At 38.0% G+C, this 21440-nt stretch overlaps 1 protein-coding gene across 1 annotated transcript in view; it reads left to right on the forward strand.

Annotated features, from left to right (window-relative positions):
• Positions 1-924: 924 nt before the first annotated feature.
• Positions 925-21440, forward strand: part of LOC143675712 (protein kinase C zeta type-like) — a 138726-nt gene continuing 118210 nt past the window's right edge. Inside the window, exons 1-2 of the mRNA XM_077151760.1 lie at positions 925-931; positions 1222-1322. Coding sequence (XP_077007875.1) covers positions 925-931; positions 1222-1322 — 108 coding nt within the window. The remainder of the gene's footprint in view (positions 932-1221; positions 1323-21440) is intronic.

The following is a 21440-nucleotide window of genomic DNA, read 5'->3' on the forward strand; positions in this document are numbered from 1 at the left end:
TAGACCATAAAAGCATTAGAAGGGAGTACAGGTACTACCCTGAGCTCTTTAATTTGCTCCCACCCAAACCTCACAGTAGCCAACTGAGTCAAGTTCATTTTTCCTTCTCTTTATATATGGATTGTGACAAAGATGCAGAGAGATCTTAAGATACCCCTGACTAAGTGACAGGTGAAGTCCAACACTCAGGCAGTGCAGCAACTAAGGCATCTTATTAACTTTGTGGAGTCTGGTGGAGTGTGTACATTACAGACTGGAAGGAGCTCAGGGTGGAGCTGATACAATGATATTAAACCTTTCAGGAACACCATTTATTTTCTCAGTATAAAATAAACTTTGCAATTCTAATTAGCTTGTTAATTGTTCACTCCCTGGGGTCTGTGTCTACATGCCATAATGGCTGCAAGCATGAGAAAGTTATAAGAATACAAAAACAAAAGAAGTTTCTTTACTTACACTATAAAACCCTTCTAACTCCATGCCAGTAAGCATCTGGCAGCAATTCCTCACACAGGTTCCGAGGAGCAGGCTGTAGAATAGGGACCTCAATCACCCCTATGGTTAAGGAACCTCTTTGACCCCTGCAGCTCTGGGCACTCTGGGATAGGAATATGTGTTGAGCCTGCCGTACTTCCAGGTGTCAATGAGATTCTAGATGGGCCACCTTCATTGAGGCCCAATACATTCGCCAACAAATGTGGATTTCTCCTAAATGGATGGGGAGGACTCTGACTAAGCCGGGCCTCCATGGGGAGTCCCATGGAAGGTCACAGACACCGTCTGTGATGCACTAGGAGCTTTAACCTGGGATCGTCCAGACGGTGGGGTGGGGATAAAACCCTGAGATGGACAGGGCTGTCTAGACACAGGGTGGAGGCTCCCCACCTCCTATTCCATCTGCCAGTCATTCTTCCCAAACCTTCGATGTCGAGTGGGCTGACAAGTCCACTTCGCCCAGAATCAGTCTCCTGGCAATGAACGGTCTGAACACAATCTCAGCGATTCGGCCATTCCGGGAGAGGAAGCATTTTCACCACAAAGTACAACCAAAAGTCCCCGGCGGGGCGGTGCAACCGTGGCTCGGTGGCAGAATTCTCGCCTGCCCCGAGGGAAACCCAGGTTCGATCCCGGAGCCTGCCCATCGAGAAAAAACCTTCGGACGCTGCAGACTGCCCGCAGGCAACTAGCGCAAAACCCCCTCCTCTGACTAAACCACGTGAGTCTCCAGCCAGGCTCCGCCTCCGCAGGAAGGACAGACGCTTCCCGCAGGACCCCCAGAGGCGGCCACGCGGCGCTGGGACTGCTCGGGCTGCAGCGTCCACGTGAGTAAGGGCCTTTCTGTTCCCGTCCGAGGCAGAAGAGGAACTTTGTTGCGGTTCTCGGAGGTGTTTCTGTTTTTGTTACTCTAAATAGCGACCACAGAACCTTTATTTTCTGCGCTGTTCACATGTAGTTCTTTAATTTCTCAGGTAATGTTTTAGCAAAGAGTGTTTAACCACATTTTCCGCTCAACGAGGGCTTTGTCAGGTCGACATCAGGCGTGTTGTGGAACTTTTACGGAATCAGGATTCTTGCTAGAGTCAATCCTACTAGAGATTCAGAGGGAGGGGAAAAGCACCTACAATACGGAAAAGGATATGTAAAATATTTCAGTTTTCCAGTGGTGCAGCCGGGGTAGGTCAGCCCTGGCTGAGCCATGTCAGAGTCGGAGATCAAGGGGAAAATGGTCCTTCTATGTATACACCTTTACATTTTTATTGGTTTATTTTTCCTGCACCGCCTACGTAGTTAAAAAAAAAACAAAACCTCGAGTTTACAAGTATGAGTAGTACGACTCCCAATATTAATTTTAAACGTTATTTACCCCAAATTCCAACATTTTTAATTTTACTCTTCTGGCTTTAAAGAAAGCAAGATTTTGAGTAAAATTTTTGAAATATATTAATTTACCTGGTTTTTAAATGAAAGAAATGTCAAATTGTACAATTTCTCATGATCAGGTGAGGATCTTCAATTTTAGGTTTAGCTTGCTGAAATGACTTTTGTTCGTGTAATGCTATTTTAAAAGTACATAGTTCAGTGGATAGAAGTGATGCTTGTGTGGTGTGATAATGTCCAAATGCCCCTGAATTCTACACTTTAAATTAGTTATTTGTTTGATATGTGAATTTTATAAGATATGCGACCTCAGAGTTATGATAAGTTTGCACCTGGTGAAATTCATGCGTGGAAAGAAATCAGTTTTGGATGTTCAAAACAGAATTGTGATTTTCAATATCTACTATTGCATGCTGCTTAAAACTACTTAAGATGAAATTTTTGCAAGATTCAAGTTATTTATTGAGGAGCCATGTCAGAGGCTGTTTTTTGTAAATCAGATGTATGCATGGAAAGTTAATTTCTCCTGTGGAAATTCAAATTCTTGACAGCACTTGGTTAAATTTTGTAGGTTTCCATGGAAAGGAGAAATCAGTAGTGTCTACAGTTTCATCAAATATTTCAAATGGCAGTGAACCATTTTCAATTTATTTACTTTTCTCTTTCTCTGCTTTCAAATTTGAAAATGTATTCATGTATCTAGTTAAATTTTACATTAATGAAATACACTGAAGGGGTGGTAGGCCTAATAACCTCTACCTTTGTATATTGTGAGGATTTTTCTTTAGATTTATTAACTAGTTTTTCTTGTTTCACTATATCAGCTCACAATAATACATTGCATAAACATTTGTACTGTATTTTTAGCAAGAAACTGTTGATGTCAACATAGTGCATTTCTTCATTTTTGCCATCTATACATTAGATATATCTGATATTATGTAAACATATAAACATTCAGTAAGTATTTGTGAATGAAGTATCCTGATTACATTTGCTCCCTTCCCAGATTTGCATGTAAAGATAAATTCTAGCATTTCATAACCGTCAGCACTTCTCCGCCTTGCAAATCCCTGCTATGAACTAGTCATTACCTCATTCCTCCATGATCACTAATATCTCCCAGGAGACTCCTGGAGGGGATGGAGACAGAGAGATGATCTCCTGAAACACATGCAAAGGCAGGCAAAAGAAAGCCAAGTACAGAAAATCTGAACTAAGGTCTGAGCCACTACTTGATTGAGCACAAGAAATTCTGAAGTAGCATGTCCCGGGATTGGAGATGAGAGTTATATAGTACATGCAACGCATGGCATTCAACCTGAGACAAAGGGCAGTCAGTCTCCAAAAATGGAGCAGGGTAAGAAGTTTTGTGAGAAACTGAAATAAACACTTCATCTTTTCCACAAACAGCCCAAATCATTCAGAACACCAAAGACATTGTGCTAGTAATGTAGTCATCACAGATTTGCCCCTTAATAACATCCGACCCTTAAAAGGTCGACTGCGTTCAAAATTTTCGTTCAGTTGCGTTTAGTTATATTTGGCCTCTGAATACGTTAGTGGCATGATAGCGAAATGGGTATTTTTAAAGTAATTTATTTTGAAATATTGCCAAATGTATAAAGAATTGTGAGTAGGTAGACAGAGCTCCTGTTCCCTAAACTGTCTCCTCCAGTTGTTATAATTTTACCATATTTGGCCACTAAACCAACATTTCATAAAAATACTCTTGAGTATATACCTGCAAAACAAGGATACTCTTCTAGAAAACTCCAAATTAGGAAATCATTTTTGCTCCAATGCTGTAATCCCATTCACAGACCCCTTTCACCGCTCCACCTTTCCCTGTCTCAAAATATCTATTTTTCCAGTCAGCTTTTTCAGTCTACTTTGATATGGAACTCCTCCTGAGAAGGTGTTTTATTTTCACATGTTTGACAGGTGTAAGGAGCACAGATGATTTCAACCTTAATCTGCCCAGTGTTCTCTTTTGACACATCCTTGGTAGGAACCAACTTGAAGTTGTGCTTTCTTCAGTGCAGCCCATGAGGAGGGCTAGGAGATGGACTTGCCTCACCCACTGGTGATATGAACTTGATAACCTGGTGAAATTTCTGTCAGGTTCCTTCATATGCACAACGTGCTTTCACTTTGTAATGGGTGATGTTTTGTGAAGACATGTTCAGAGATTATATCAATACTGTGCTCCCTATCCATCCTCCACCCACCATTCTCTCAAGCCAGTCGACTACAACTCTAACGGTTGTGCAGATGGTCATTTTGTACCTTTCTCAACACTGCTCCTATATTTTATTTGACTTTCTGTCTTATGAAAGACTTGCTTTCTCCTTGTTTGCTATAGCACTAAAGATTCATGTATTCACTTTTATTCAATGTGTTCTCATCTGTTATTATTTTAATGCTCAAGTTGTTCCAAATTGCACTAGTAGGATCACCTGCAATAAGATTCAAGTGAGGCCTCAAGTAAGTTATCTGTACTTGGTCTATGTGGGATTAAAGGAGAGAGGATTAAATTATTCTTCACTTCGTTTTCCATATGTCACAAGTCTCATTTCTTTCACCAAAGCTTGTGGGAGCCATCTTTGAATATTTAAAATTCACCAATACCCTTCTAAATTTTCCTCTTGATGTACCTCTAGTTCTTATATCAGTGTATCCTAAACCTAAAGGGCTTCCTTGGACATGGATATCTCATCATGTCATTCTCCTTTAACTTTGTTGGTGGAGTCCCACTGTCCTTAGAGTGAAGACCATAGGACTTACAATGGCCTTTAGAACCTGAATACTTCTCAGTGACGTTCTCTGCAGTCCAGTCTAACCCAATTGCCTGCAGTCCATTCCGCTTTTGGTTTCTGCAAAGAGGGGTCTGTTGTTGCTGGAATTTTGTACATTTTCCCCATAAACCAGTTTGTACATCAAGCAAATTTTCTAGGATTTAGCCCAGCTGAATCCTTAAAGTTTCAGCAAACACACCTGTTCTTTCCAAGAGAATCTATGGTGAACCCTAGAAAAGCCATGTCCTTTGATCCTCATTCAGTATTGCTGGGTGGGAGCATTTTTAAATTTTTATTATTTTTTATTAATTTAAAAATTAAAAAAACAAATATAACAACAAACAAACACAAACATTCTTAACTTATGATCATTCCGTTCTACATATATAATCAGTAATTCACAATATCATCACATAGTTGCATATTCATCATCATGATCATTTCTTAGAACATTTGCATTAATTCAGAAAAAGAAATAAAAAGACAACAGAAAAAAATTCATACATTGTTGCTTCCTATGAAACAGAATTCGAAAGATATTAAGGAATGATGAGAAAGAATGAAAGAAGGATCAGGGGGTCTGAAGCTTAGCAATAATAGATAACAGACAACTTTATTCTTAACTAGTTCTTGCTTGTATGCTGCAGGGTTTACGTGACTAAAAGCAGGCATACATTTCATGACAAAACAGAGTGCCTACTTTTCAGTATATTACTCCCTACATATAAGAGATAGCTAACAAGACCTTGGGGTTTAAGAAAACACAAACATTCTCTCCTCCAAGACTGTCCTCCAATTAAGCAGATAAGTCTCCACAGTTTACTACCGAAGCCACTCTGAAGCCGGCTGCTCCCAATAAATTCCCAATACAAACTGGTTTATGGGGAAAATGGACAAAATCCCAGCAACAACAGACCCCTCTTTGCAGAAACCAAAAGCGGAATGGACTGCAGGCAGTTGGGTTACACAGGACTGCAGAGAACATCATCGAGAAGTATTCAGGTTCTAAAGGCCATTCCCAATAAATTTTAACGTTCTCTTAAAAATCTTTTAACTTTGTGAGGTTGTTAAAAATGTCATCACTTTCATTACTACCTTTAGTGAATTGATTCTTTCCTTTATTCTTAATCAGTCGAGCTATAGGATTTTCAATTTTGTTAATCTTTTCAAAGGACTGACTTTAAGTTGTGTTAATTCTATTATTTTTCTATTCTCTAATTCATCTCTGCTGTAATCTTTATTTCCTTCCTTCTACCAACTTTGAGGTTTTTTTTTTTATTTCTTCAAGATGTAAAATTATATTACTGAGTTGAGAATGTTATTTTTTAATATTGGTTTTTTTTTGGCTATAAATTTTTCTATTAGCAATGTTTTCAGTGCATCCTATAAAGTTGATAGGTTGTGCCTTCATTCTGTATATCTCAAATGTTTTCTAATTTCCCTCATGATTTAATTTGTGATCCATTGGTTGATTTTGTAGTTTAATTTCTACCTATCTGTGGAACTCTTAACATCCCCTCTGTAATTGATTTCTAATTTCATTCCACTTTGGTCAAAAAGGATACTTATGATTTCAGTATTTTTATATGTGTTTTGGGGTAACCAATGGACTATTTTGTAAATGTTCCACATGAATTTGAGAAGAGTATATATTCTGCTGGAGTTACTTGGTTTATAGTTGTTCAAGTCCTTTGTTCCTTATTGATCATCTGTATAATTTTCCTACTCATTTGTGAAAGCAGGAAATTGAACTCTCAAATTATTATTGTAGAACTGTCTATTCTCCCTGCAAATCTGTCAGTTTTTTCCCTCCATATTATTTGGTGCTTTGTTGTTCCTTGCATATGTTCATAATTTTATATGTTCTTGATAAATTAATCCTCATCTAGATGCATAATATGTTCTTTTCCTTATGTAACTATGTTTTAATTTTGTCTATTACTCTAGTTATTAGAGTAAGTAACTCTAGCCTAAGTTATTTTTTCGTCATTATTTGCATGCTATATCTCAGTATTTTCCATTTTTTCACTTTCAACCTCTGTGGGCCCTTGCATCTAAAGTAGGTCTCTTAAAACAAGCAAATAAATGGTTGCATCATCTTCTATACATTACACCAAGATGTGCTCTAATTAAGTAATTACTTTAAATGAAAAATTATTAAAATAAATAATTAGAGAAGAGATTGGTATAATGGACAAAATGACTTGCAATGAAAGACTTAAAGCTACCCTTTGATTCGTTTTCTCTAAAATATTTTTGGTTATTTAATTCCTCCTTACTGTTTTAATTGATATTTTGTAGTGTACCATTTTTAGTCCCTCCTCACTTCAAGTTTTTTCTTTAACATTATTAAAATAATTTCTAACTTATGGAACAATTGTAAAAATAAAGAATACCAACATATGACCCTCCATCTCATATCCTGGTCTGCTGTTTTCTTGTGTTTTGCCATATTTGCTGTTCCTTCTTTCTTCCTTTCCTCCCTTCCTCCCTCCAAAACATTTGAGAGTAGATTGTATAGACCATTCTCCTTGAGCACACTTCCGTATACACGTCTGAAGAACTAGGATATTCTCTAATATCATTGCCTTATGTACAGTTAACAAGTTGAACGCATTTAGTATTATGAGGCATATTCTCTATTCCAATTTTTTCAGATGTCCCTATAAAGACTTTTTGAGTCTTTTTTCCATTATTAGAGCCCATCTAAGTTCATGTATTGCATTTATTTGTTGTTGACTTTTTTGTTGTTCTTTCTTTAATTGTGGAGACGTGTACAGAACATACACATTACCATCTCAACCGTTCCTGAGTATCCCATTCACTGCGATTAATTACATTGACAGTGCCATGCTATGCTGACCACTATCCAGTAAAAGAACTTTCCCATCATCCTAAATAGAAACCCTGTACCCATCATGCATTAACTACACATTGCCCCGCTGTCTTGCCCCAGGTAAGCTGTAATCTACTGTCTCTAAACTTAATTATTTCAATTACTTCAAATGAGTATAATCATGCCATATGTCTCTGTGTCTGACATTTCGTTCAATGTGATGTCTTCTGGTTCTTCCATGGTGTGACATGTGTCAGGACTTCATTCTTTTTACAGCTAAGTTATATCACATTGTATTTATATACCACATTTTGTATCCCCTTCTCTATCAATGAATACTTGGATTGCTTCCATCTCTTGGCTATTATGAGAACACTGCTGTGAGTACTGCTGTACAGCTATCTTTTTGAGTTCTTCCTCTTCCATTCATTTGGGAACATAACCAAAAGTAGAATGCCAGGTCATATGATAGTTCTATGTTTAACTTTTTGAGGAACCTCCAAACTCTTTTCCACTTGGTTGCATCATTTTATATTACCACCAAAAATGTACAAAGGTTGTAATTCTCTTATTTAATTGCCATTATTTATACTGTTTTGGTTTTTTTTTTTTTATATTAGGTGTTCACAGGAGTGTGAGGTGCTATATCTCATTGTGTTTGTTTTAAAAACTTATTCTTGGAGTACCATTTACACTGCTCAAAATTTCCCATTTAATGCTTTCAAGTTGACATTTCAATTGGTTCAGTTATGTTCATGATATTGTTCTACCATCACCAGTAACCATTATCCCAACTCCTTCATTACCTCAAACAGAAACTGTGTAACCAATAAACAGTAATTCCTTCTGCCTCTCCTCACCTTCAGCTTTTGGTAGCTTACCACCATTTAGTAACATGCAGACTTTGGTCTCTGCAGTTTCCTAAAGGTATTTTTTATAAACATGTTCATACAATATTTGTCATTTTGTGTCTGGCTTATTTTATACAACATGTCATTTTTGTGGTTCCTCCATGTTGTGGTATGCATCAGAACTTCATTCACTTTTACAGCTGAATAATGTTCCGTTGTGTATATACCACTGTATTTATTCATTCATCTGTTAATGGTCACTTAATAGGTTGTTTCCACCTTTTGTCTCCTTTGAACAATGCTGTTGTAAACATTGGTGTACAGTATCTACTTGAGTCTCTGCCTTCAGTTCTTTTGAGTAGATACCAGCTGGGATTGCTGGGTCATATGGAAATTCTATTTTCAACTTCCTGTGTAACTGTCAAACTTGTTTCTACAGTCTCTGTACCATTTTACAGTGTCACTAGCAATAATATCAGGATTCCTGTCTCTCTTTTCTTCCTATTTCTTTACCAACATTTGTTTCTTCACCAAACATATCGCTTGTTTAGTAATAGCCATCTTGTGGGTGTGAAGTGATATCTTATTGTGCTTTTGATTTAAATGTCTCTGATAATCAGTGATGTTGAATATCATTTTATGTGCTACTGCTACTTGATCTTCTTTGGAGAAAGTCTAATTAAATCACTAATGAATCAGTATTGTCTTAGATGTTATTGCATTGGGAGGTTTTTGGTTTCTGACATAATACTTACTTTTTCTTGGTGTTTTGAAATTGTCTATTTCTTCTTGAGTCAGTTTCCTCAATTTGTGTGTTTCTGGGAATTTGTTCATTTCATCAAACTTACCTAATTTGTGAACACTGTGGTACTTAATATCCTCTTATAATTCTTTTTATTTCGGTAAAGTCAGCAGTAATATCTCCCTTTCATTGCAAATGGTTTTTAATTGCATCTTCTCATTTTGTCATTCTATCTAACGTTTGTCATAAGTTCGGGTATTTTGTATTTTTGTTTTCATTCTTCTCAAGATATTTCCACATTTGCTGGTGATTTCTTCTTTGACCCTTTAGTTCATTAAAAGTATTGTTTTTGCTAGCACTTGTATCTTTCTGTTTATTTATTTTTTTTATGTATGTATGTATGTATGTATGTATTTTTGCATGGGCAGGCACTGGGAATTGAACCTGGGTCTCCAGCTTGGCAGGTGAGAATTCTTCCTGCTAAGCCACCATCGCATTGCTCTGTTTATTTTTTATGCAGTTTTATTTATGCATGATATAATCCATCCTAAGAAAACAATCAGTGCCTCCTGGTGTAATTGCATAGTTAATGCATTCACTACCACAGTCTAAACGAGAATATTTCTATTTCTTCCACAAAATAAGAAGAGGAAAAAAAATTTTTTTAATTAATAAGAAAAAAAAATGAAAAAGAGAACCAAGAACAAGAAGCCCATACTCCTCTCTTATATCCTCCCGTATTAACGTTTAGCTTTGTTATATTGCCTTTGTTACAATTAATGGAAGACTATTACAGTGCTCCCATTAACTATAGTCCCTAGTTTGCATTGATTGCATTTTTCCCCATATACCAGCCTATTTTCAGCACCTTGCAATGGTGACATTCATTTGTTCTCACTCATGCAAAAACTTTCTTGTATTTAATCATCATCTTGTCTCAGAGTTAGATTTCTGCAGCTTTGAAAGTCAGCATTATTCCATACCTCAACGGTTAAGAAGCTGAAAAAGAGATCAGACTTCAGTTAGAGGTATGAATGAAATGGACTTCACAAAGGACTAAGTTAAATAAGAATACAGGATAATGGGTGATATTGACTGTAGTTTAAAGCTTCAAATTCTTTGTGAGACCAAAGGAAGAGGTGTTTCCATGGTACAAAATTTCTGTTTTCTATAACATGCTAATTTAACCTATCTGGTCACTTTATTTCAACAAATGAATTACATGGAACCTAGAAGAGGAAATGAGATACTGTTATTCTGTACAGATGAATATAATACCCTGATGCATCCCAGAATATTTTGGGCAGAAAATAAAAGTACTTCCAAAGGTCCCTTGGAGGTCTGGGGAAAAATGTGGAAATATTAAACTTCTCCACCTTAGAATTCCTGATATTCTTGCAAGCAGTAGGAAGTCCAAGTTCAATAAATCAAGCCCTTAATCTTGGGGCCTGCTTTTAAGAAACTTATTCATGCAAAGAAGAAGCTAAGCTTACTTATAATTATGCCTAAAAGTCACCCCAGAGAACTTCTTTTGTTGTTCAGATGTGACCTGTGTCTCTCAGCCATCTCTGTAGATGAACTGAGTACCCTCAACCATATGTGGGCATGGTTGCCAGGGGATTAATATTCTAAAATCGATTGTACTGTTAGATGCAAAGCTGTATGATTATACTGTGAGCCACTGATTGTGTACTTTGGATGTTTTTTGTTTTTTGTTTTTTGCTTCTGAATATATCTCAATAAAATTGCATTTACAGAAAAGAGTATGCTATTTAACTTCTACATATTTGTGAATTTTCAAGTTCTTCTGCTTATGGATTTGTAGTTTCATTTCATTGTGGTCAGATAAAATACATGATTTCTGTCTTTTTAAATTTATTGGGATTTCTTTTGTGAGATAACATAATCTGCCCTGTGGAATGGTATGTGTGCGCTTGAGAAGAATATTCACTCTTTGTTTTCAAACAGGCTTGTACATATTTCTCATACTCTCTCTATATGTTACATCTGTCCTAGTTTGAAAAGTCTTATCTTTTTTCCTGCTCTAATCTCGTGCAAGCAACCATGCTTCTTTTAGTCCCGATTCAATATTGTAGGGTGGAAACCCTTTGCGTTAGATTGTTTCCATGGCATGTGATACTGAATATGACCTTTCAATTAGGTAGAAATGTGACCCCATGAACACTAGGTTGGTCTTGATTGGTTTATTGGGGTCCTTTAAAAGAGGAGATATTTTTGAGAAACCTCAGGTGCAGGTGCTTGGAGAACAGTTACTTCAGAGACATTTGGAGGTGCTTGGAAAGCCCAGGGAGATGCTTCAAGTGCTGACAGAGCAGAAACGTAGGCGTAGACATTTGGAGATGCAGACATTGCCATATACCTTCCCGTGAGATGCTAAGCAAGTCAGAATCTGAAGTTGTGTCCCAGAGGAACTAATTTGTATTGTGGAATCTTCACACACATATAGTCCACAAAGTCATGGCTCACAGTATCATCACATACTTGTGTATTCATGAATGTGAGCATTTTTAGAACATTTGCGTCACTTCAGAAAAAGAAAAAAGAAAAAACTCCTGCATCCCAAACCCCTTACCTCTTCCTCTCATTGACCATTAATATTTCATTCTACCCATTTTTTTTTACCCTTTGTCACCCCCCATTATTATTCATTCATCTTTAATTTTTTACTCATCTGTCCATACCCTGAAAAAAAAAGCACCAGACACAGGGTTTTCACAATCACAGTCACATTGTGAAAGCTACATTGTTATACAGTCTTCAAAAATCAAGGCTACCAGAACACAGTTCAGCAGTTTCAGGTACTTCCCTCTCGCCACTCCAATATAACATAAACTAAAATGGGATATCTATATAATGCATAAGAATAACCTCCAGGATAACCTCTAGACTCTGAAATCTTTCTGCCACTAAGACTTTATTTTGTCTTATTTCTCCTCCCCCTTTTGGTCAAGAAGTCTTTCTCATTTCATGATGCTTAATTTCGCCCTATCCCTGGGAGTCTGGTCCCATGTTTTCAGGGAGATTCACACCCCTGGGAGTCATGTCCCACATAGTGGGGAGGGCAGTGAGTTCACCGCCCAAGTTAGCTTACAGAGAGAGACCACATCTGAAAAGAATTTTTCTGGGGGTGACTCTTAGGCATAATTATCAGTAGGCTTAGCTTCTCTTTTGCAAGAATAAGCTTCATCAGGGCAAGTCCTAAGATCAAGGGTTCAGCCTACTGAATTTGTTATGCCCACTGCTTATGAGAATATCAGGAATTTCCCAGATGGGGAAGCTGAATATTTCCTCCTTTCCCCCCAGTCCCCCAAGGGAACTTTGAAAATACTTTTTTATTCTCAGCCCAAATTACTCTGGGATATGTTGGAGAATCACACTAGCCTGGACAAACCGGCAAGATCTCATGCCCTATTCAGGATTCTATGTACTTACGGTGTTCAGGTAAACTGACCACACCAGTTGTGCTGGTTTGAAAATATGTACTCCAGAAAAGCCATGTTTTAATCCTGATTCAATCTTGTGAGGGCAGCCATTTCTTTGAATCTTGAACTCAACACTATAGATTTGATTAGATCATCAAAGCTGCAGTTTTGATTAGATTATCTCTAGGGGCATGGCTTGCCCAGTTGTGGGTGTGACCCTTAATTAGAGGGAGATGTGACTGCACCGTTTCCAGGTGGGTCTTGATTAGTTTACTGGAATCTTTTAAAAGAGGAAGCATTTTGGAGACCGTCAGAAATGATAGAGCAGACAGAAACAGCAGAAGCCTAGAGCTCACAGAGGCCAGAGCTGACATAGATGTTGACTATTGGAGAGCAAAGATACAGATGTTTGGAGGTGCTTGGAGCTCAGCAGATATTGCCATGAAATGTTAAGCAAGTGGTAACCTGGAGAGAGCTAAAGTAAGCCAAGAGATGAAGGCCAGCCCCAGAGAAGCAAAATGAGGAACACCTACAGGAACAGAAGCTGAAAGCAACAGAGCCCAGGAGCAAGAGACCAGCAGATGCCAGCCATGTGACTTCCCAGCTGCAGTATGTTCTAGACCCATTAGCTGTTCTCAAGTGACAATAACCTCTTGTTGGAGCCCTAATTTGGACATATTCATTTCCTTAGAACTGTAAACTTGTAATTTATTAAACTCCCCTTTTAAAAATAGCCATCCCAGTTCTGCTGTATTGCATTCCAGCAGCTTGGAAACAAACACACCAGTTAAATTATATAATAAACTACCAAAAATACAAATTTTGCACCAAATGAACCCCTCTCCCTTTGTTCTCACACAGAGGTTGAAGTTTGAAAATATGGGCTGTATCATCCTTTACCCTGTACTCTAATTTCCTGTAATCCTATCCAGATCAGCTTCATTCATATCTCCAGAAGTCTGATTACTTTTTCAGTTTTCTTGCAGTGGCTGAATGGGATAATGGTGACTTTCATTGCTTCAGTGCTCTAAATCTGAATCTCAGGTATCACATAAATAACCAAAGTTTCAGGGAATGACCAGGTTATATACAAATAACTCAGTATCTCAGAGTTTAGAAATATCAGTTATAAGTCCTAAATATTTGTGACTGCTATAAGAACTTACAATCTAGGGACCTTTTCAAAAAGCCCCAACCTGATAACCCATGCTCTTGACTTCAGTTTTGTATGTTACAGTCAATCCAAGTGAGTAAGGCATGATAATATTTGCTGTTTTGTTTCTGACATTTTACTCAGTATATTGTCCCTAAGGTTCCTTCAGCTAGTTGCGTGCCTCACAACTTCATTCCTTTTTACAGCTGCTCAGTAATCCATTGTGTGTAAACACCACAGTTCCCCCTTCCATTCCTCAATTGTTATACCCTCAGGCCAGCTCCACCCATTGCAAATTGAGAACACTGAGTTTGGACATTTTCATGCCTTAGAACTGTAAATATGTAACAATAAATTCTTTTAAAAGCCATTTCTTTTCTGGTATATTGCATTCCAGCAGCATTTAGCAAATTAATTCAGGTTTTGGTAGCTGAGAAGTGGGGTGCTGTGGTTTTCAGATATTAAACATGTTGGAATGGTTATTCAAGTGGGTAAGGGGGAGATTTTGAAAGCACTGTGGGAGCTTGATGGAGAAAGACCAAGAATGCTTTGAAGAGACTGTTGGTGGGAATGTGGACTCTAAAGACACCTCTAAGGAAGCTTTAAACAGAAATGAGGAATGTGTTATTGCAAACTGGAAGGAAGGTGACCCATGTTTTAAAGTGGCAGAAAATTTACAAAATTAAGTGCTGGTATTAGATGAGGAACAGAATTTGAGAGGGATGACTTCGATATATAGCAGAAAAAAATTCCAGGCTAAATGTGGAAAATGCAGCCTGGCTGGTCTTTAACAGCTTATCATAAAATCTGGCAGGAAAGAGATAAGCTAAGAAGTGAATTCTTGGGTACAAAGAAAACAGAAATTGATGGTCTGGGAAATTCCAGGCTTCCAGAAAGCAAGACCTCAGAGCTATTGTCCCACTTGAAGATTTAACTAAATATGGAACCAGTGAGCCATTACAGGACAAATGAGGGTTGGAGATGGAGTTATCCAGAAAGGATTTGTGAAAGTCCTGTTTTCTGATGGTTGTGATCCTTGCATATTGCATAGAAAAACAACAGGAGTGTTGTGGAGTCTGTATAAATGGAACAACTGCCAGTCTGGACTAAAAGAGACAAATTGAAAGAAAAATGACTTCCGAGGCAGAACCATGGAAGCTGAGGTCTGGAACTATGAACTCCTGGGCCAGGAGTGCAGACCCACCCATATACCTAGAGAGGGAGAGTTTACACTGGAAGCAGAGGGTTGGCCTTTCCTTCATTGTTCAAAACAGTTTTGTTGCCCTAGGTCTTAGAGAGGATGGAGCACAGAAACCAGGTATTGGGGGAGCCTGGAAATTGCCCCATTGTTTTGAGTGGTTTGAGTATGTACCCTGGAGGTGGCACAGAGTCTGCTTACTGCCCTGATGATTGGAGAAGGTACAGCCAAGAAAAATATGGTCTCCCACATTGTTCCCTAGTGTTGCACCATCACCCCAGTGTTTGCAGACAACAGTGTAATCCACTGTGTAATTCCTTGATAAGGATGGGATTACCCCCTTTTGAAACCCACCAAATGAAATATTATTCTATAAATGATTCTCAGAGTTTGAAAGCCAATGGAATTTCCCCTGAAGGTTTTTTGGAATTGTTTTGGACCAGGGGCTTTATTTACGCTTCAGTTTCTCCCTATAGCAATGGGAGCATTTATCTCATGACTGTCATTCCTTTGTATATTGAAAGCAGAAAACTTGTTTTGAATTTCATAGGACCACAGCCAGAAAACAATTTTGCCTTAGGACAGGCCATGCCTGTAGCTGACTTTGATGAAATTTTGTACTGTTTCTGACTTGAATTTGTATTGTTACTGAAATAGTTTAAAGCTTTTGTGACATTATAATGAAATGAATGTATTTTACATATGGAAAAACATGTCTTTTGAGGGTCTACAAGGTGAAATGTCCTGGTCTGAAGCTGATGTGTACTCTGGAAAAGACAGGTCTTTTTCCTGATCCAATTTTGTGGGGTAAGCCATGTTTCTTCCATGGGTAAACCATGGAAACCTTTTGATTGGATTGTTTTCATGACTATGTGACTCACCCAATTGTGGGTGTGACCTTTTGATTAGATAGAGATGTGACTCCACCTATTTAAGTTGGGTCTTGATTAGTTTATTGAGATCCTTTAAAAGAGGAGACATTTTGGAACAAGATGGAACAAGGAAATACCCTATATATTGATAAAAGGATCAATTATAAAAACTATACATTTCCTTTAATCTCCAGTGTCTTGAAGCAGCTACTAGTAAAAACCTAAAATTGTGGAATTGTAACCTATACCAAACTCCGCAATCTGTGCTACAACTAATTGCTTTGGTGTGCTTTGAAATTTATTGCTTTTTTGTATATATGTTACTTTTCATAAAAAAACAAGTCAATTGTGATGATAAATGCACAGCTATATGAAGATATTGTGAACCACTGATTGTACACTTCAGATGATTACGTGGTATGTGAATATGTAATACTTATCAACAGAAAACTAACTAGAATATGTAAGCTTAGAGTCTTAAAAACTTAGACTCTTGGGTACTTAGAGAGAAGTTAGAGAAGGGGGAGGGGTTACCTAAAGGGTGCAGAAATTTTAAAGAAGTGGAACTTAAATGTTTGGAAATGGGTAGAGATGAAGGTAGCTCATAATTAGGATTATAAGTAATAGTGCTGTATTGTAGGTGAATTTGATTGAAAGGGGTTATTTAGAGTCATGAATGTCACTGATTAACACTACAAATATAAATAAGTTCTTGCATGAATTACTACAAATGTCTGATAACACTTGTAGAAAGAGCTAATAATAGAGTGGTATATGAGCAAAAGGCATGGATTATAGTTAACGTTAATACCTTAATATTCTCTCAACAACAGTAACAGGTATACAACACTAATACTACGGGCTATTAATAATGATAATATGAGGTGTTCTGGGTCTTCTTTTTTTATTTCTGTCTAACATTTTTCCTTTTGGAGCAATGAAGGTGGCCTAAAATTTAGTACGATAAACCAGGTACAAGGACCACTGACACCAGCCAAGTACCTTCCAAGATTGGCCCTCTTTGAGTCAGGGTAACTTTCCCTGGACGCCTTAGTTTGGACATTTTTATGGCCTTTGTGCTATAAACGTGTAACTTAATAAATTCCCTTTTTCAGGCCATTCCATTTCTGGTATATTGCATTCTGGCAGCATTTAGCAATCAAATACAGCATCTATATGCCTTCTATATCTAGTCGGTACATAGTATTATTCAAACCTTGTATGTTGTTATTTGCTTTCAGTGTGAATGTGCTTACCATTATTGAAATTGGTATATTGATGTCTTCTGCTGTTAATATAAAATCAGCTATATCTCCCATCAAACTTGTGAATGTTTACATATTTTGTGACTTGAAATTATATACATATGTTTTATTTAACCTGAAAATTTTATTAAGATATATTGACATACCATATATTCCATCCAAAGTATACAGTGTCCCACAGGATTATCCCTTAGTTCTGCAGTCATCATTGTATCTGGGCATCTTGATAAGATTATTTTGAAAGATGGTTTCCTTCTCTTGTTTATGATTCTGTTGTTGATTGGGCTCATGGTGTAGGTCTTCTTTGGTACTTTAGTTCATCAGCATTACCCAAAAACTGGGCCAGGGTCCCAAACAGGGGTTGTAGATGCATTCCAAAGGACCTTAGAGAGAGGGTCAAGAAAGAAACTCCCCAACAGGGCATTTTGTCAGCCTTCTCAGCAGATTTCAATCTCAGCAACCTATTCCCCTCAACCCTGTAAAGGAGAGTTAATTTTTAGCCCTATGACCCTCTGTTTCTGAGGTGGATGGGAATAATGGTTCTGTGGTGCTGTGGGAACCTATCCAGAAAGGGCCAAGACTGTTGGACCCCAGGGTGTAGTTTTGCCAGCCGACTGTTGAATGAGAACTGTGATGTGCCCCATTTTGTTCCTGGGTGGGTGAGAAGGCTTACCAAACTCTCCCAGCCTGCAGCAGCTAGCTGGGCAGAGTCCAGGCCAACACAAATCTGCAAGCTTTGGGGGTGGGGTATGGGTGCTGGGACCCACAGTGGAACCCAATAACCTGCCACAGCTTTTCTATTTGTGGAAATAGTGGAGCTGTGAGAGAGTCCTTGGCTTCTGCCTGAAAATGTAGAAAGCTGCAGAAAGTAGTAGATTAGTCTTGCCTGCCAGCAGTTGGTTCATGACCTTTCCACATCCCCTCTTTTCCCAATTGGAGGGTCTCACTGTCTCTCCTAGACCACAGCAGCCAGCTTGTTAACCGCCAGACATGCGTGGAGCTGCCAGACGTGGAGGTGAAGGATGGACAGTGGGATCCAGGGTGATCAGTCACTTGCTGCAGTCTTTTTATGGAAATAATGGAATTGTGAGTGACCAAAGCCTGTGGGCAGAAAGGCTCAAGGCCTGGGAGATCCACAGAGTTACTTTTATGGGCCAATAATTAGATCTGGATTTTGCTGTGTTCTGTCAGCCAGATGAGAACTTGGCTGATGCACAGTTGTTGACCTTTGTATTAGTTAGGGTTCTCTAGAGAAACAGAACCAACAGGGAACAGTCGCAAATATAAAATTTATAAAAGTGTCTCATGTGACTGCGGGAACGCAGAGTCCAAAATCTGTAGAGTAGTCTGTGAAGCCGCTGATTCTGATGGAGAGTCTGGACGAACTCCACAGGAGAGGCTCACCAGCCAAAACAGGAAGAGCCTGTCTCTTCTGAATCCTCCTTATAAGGCTTTCAATGATTAGATTAAGCATCACTCATTGCAGAAGACATGCCCCTTTGCTGTGGATGCAGCTGACATGATCATGATTTAATTCTATGAAATGTCCTCATCGCAACAGACAAGCCAGCACTTGCCCAACCACCACTTGGCCAAGTTGACACATGAACCTGACCATGACAACCTTGCAGGTAGAGTATGGGTTCCAGGAGCTATGGCTGAGTTCACTCACAGTTTCCCAGTTGTAGTTTTTCATTTCTTCATCCAGATCTTTTTCGTGTGTAGCAGTGGTCATTCTCTCATCTCTCAAGCCCCAAAACTACTGCATTGGGCAGTTTCTGCCTGTTCTTTAGCTGTTTATGGTGGAGGAATGAGTTCTGCCTCTCCTTATTCCACTGTCTTCTCAGAAGTTCTCTCCTTGAGTTGGTATTTGTACATGGTGTGAGATAGGGGTCCAAATTTAATTTTTTTGCCTGTGGGTATCCATTTTTCCCAGAATGATTTAATCAAGTATCTTTTTTTATTATTATTAATTAACGGAAAAAAAGAAATTAACCCAACATTTAGAAATCATACCATTCTACATATGCAATCAGTAATTCTTAACATCATCACATAGATGCATGATCATCGTTTCTTAGTACATTTGCATTGGTTTAGAGGAACTAGCAACACAACAGAAAAAGATATAGAATGTTAATATAGAGAAAAGAAATAAAAGTAGTAATAATAGTAAAAAAAAAAAACCAAAGAAAACCCTATAGCTCAGATGCAGCTTCATTCAGTGTTTTAACATGATTACTTTTCAATTAGGTAGTATTGTGCTGTCCATTTTTGAGTTTTTGTATCTAGTCCTGTTGCACAGTCTGTATCCCTTCAGCTCCAATTACCCATTATCTTACCCTGTTTCTAACTCCTGCTGGACTCTGTTACCAATGACATATTTCATATTCTCGAATGTCCGTTCACATCAGTGGGACCATACAGTATTTGTCCTTTAGTTTTTGGCTGGACTCACTCAGCATAATGTTCTCTAGGTCCATCCATGTTATTACATGCTTCATAAGTTTATCTTGTCTTAAAGCTGCATAATATTCCATCGTATGTATATGCCACAGTTTGTTTAGCCATTCTTCTGTTGATGGACATTTTGGCTGTTTCCATCTCTTTGCAATTGTAAATAACGCTGCTATAAACATTGGTGTGCAAATGTCCGTTTGTGTCTTTGCCCTTAAGTCCTTTGAGTAGATACCTAGCAATGGTATTGCTGGGTCGTATGGCAATTCTATATTCAGCTTTTTGAGGAACCGCCAAACTGCCTTCCACAGTGGTTGCACCATTTGACATTCCCACCAACAGTGGATAAGTGTGCCTCTTTCATCAAGTATCTTTTTTCATTGCATGTACTTAATACTATTATCAAAACTCAATCATCCAGGGCAGGCCCTGGTGGCTCAGTTGCAGAGTTCTTGCCTGCCATGCTGGAAACCTGGGTTCAATTCCCAGTGCCTGCCCATGTTAAAAAAAAAAATCAATCATCCATAGATGTGTGAATCTGTTTCTGGAATTTCAGTTATGTTCCATCTGTCTATTTGTCTGTTCTGATATTGATGGCAATATCATTGTTTTGCTTGCTGCTGCTTTGTAGTAAAATTTGAAATTGGGAAGTTTCAGTCTGCCAGTTTTGATATTCTTTTTCAAAATTGCTCTGGCCATTCAGGGTTCCTGCATTTCCATCTGAATTCAAGGGTTTAATTTCCATGTTTGCAAAGAAGTTTGCTGGAATTTTGATGGGGGTTACATTGAATCTGTAGGTCAGTTGGATAATATTGACATCTTAATAATATTACCCCCTCCATTCCATGAGCTCCTCTGATTGAGTTATCTATTGATCATAGTATCTCTTAGCAACCATAAAAGGGAGATCTCTTATTTGAACCTGATTAAGGCTGATGAGGTTGTGCCACTGATCCCTGGATCACTACCCTGGGACTTCAATTCTTCTTTTTTTTTAAATTTTTAGATTTTATTTTTTAAATACCAGAAAACACAAAACAAATGCAAACATTTCTATTTTTTTTATAATTTTTTAATTTTATTTTTTTAAATACCAAAAAAACCACCAAATAATCACAAGCATTCCTATTTTGATCATTCTGTTCTACATACACAATCAGTAATTCACAATATCATCACATAGTTGCATATTCATCATCGTGATCATTTCTTGGAACATTTGCACCTATTCAGAAAAAGAAATAAAATGAAAACAGAAAAAAAAAAATTGTACATACCATACCCCTTACCCCTCCCTTTCACTGATCACTAGCATTTCAAACTAAATTTATTTTAACATTTGTTCCCCCTATTATTTATTTTTATTCCATATGTTCTACTCATCTGTTGACAAGGTAGATAAAAGGAGCATCAGACACAAGGTTTTCACAATCACACAGTCATGTTGTGAAAGCTATATCATTATATAATCATCCTCAAGAAACATGGCTATGGAACACAGCTCTACATTTTCAGGCAGTTCCCTCCAGCCTCTCTGTTACATTTTGAATAACAAGGTAATATCTACTTAATGTGTAAGAATAACCTCCAGGATAACCTCTCGACTCTGTTTGGAATCTCAGCCATTGACACTTTTTCTCATTTCATTCTTCCCCCTTTTGGTTGAGAAGGTTTTATCAATTCCTTAATGCTGAATCTCAGCTCATTCTAGGATTTTTCTCAATCTCTTGATGCTGAGTTGGGACTTCAATTCTTGATAGGCTCCCCAAATACATTTGAATATGTGAATCAATGATAGATCCCTCTTAACACTAAACAGTGGCGATGGCTGAAACTGCAGCAAAAAGCTCCTTCATGATCAAGGTCTTTTCTTGGATCCTGATTATTCACAGTCATTGACCATCATTCACCATGTCTGATATCCATCTCTCGCAGCAGTGAAGACCC

The sequence above is a fragment of the Tamandua tetradactyla genome, chromosome 3 (genome assembly GCF_023851605.1).
Source record: "Tamandua tetradactyla isolate mTamTet1 chromosome 3, mTamTet1.pri, whole genome shotgun sequence".
Taxonomy (NCBI): Eukaryota; Metazoa; Chordata; class Mammalia; order Pilosa; family Myrmecophagidae; genus Tamandua; species Tamandua tetradactyla.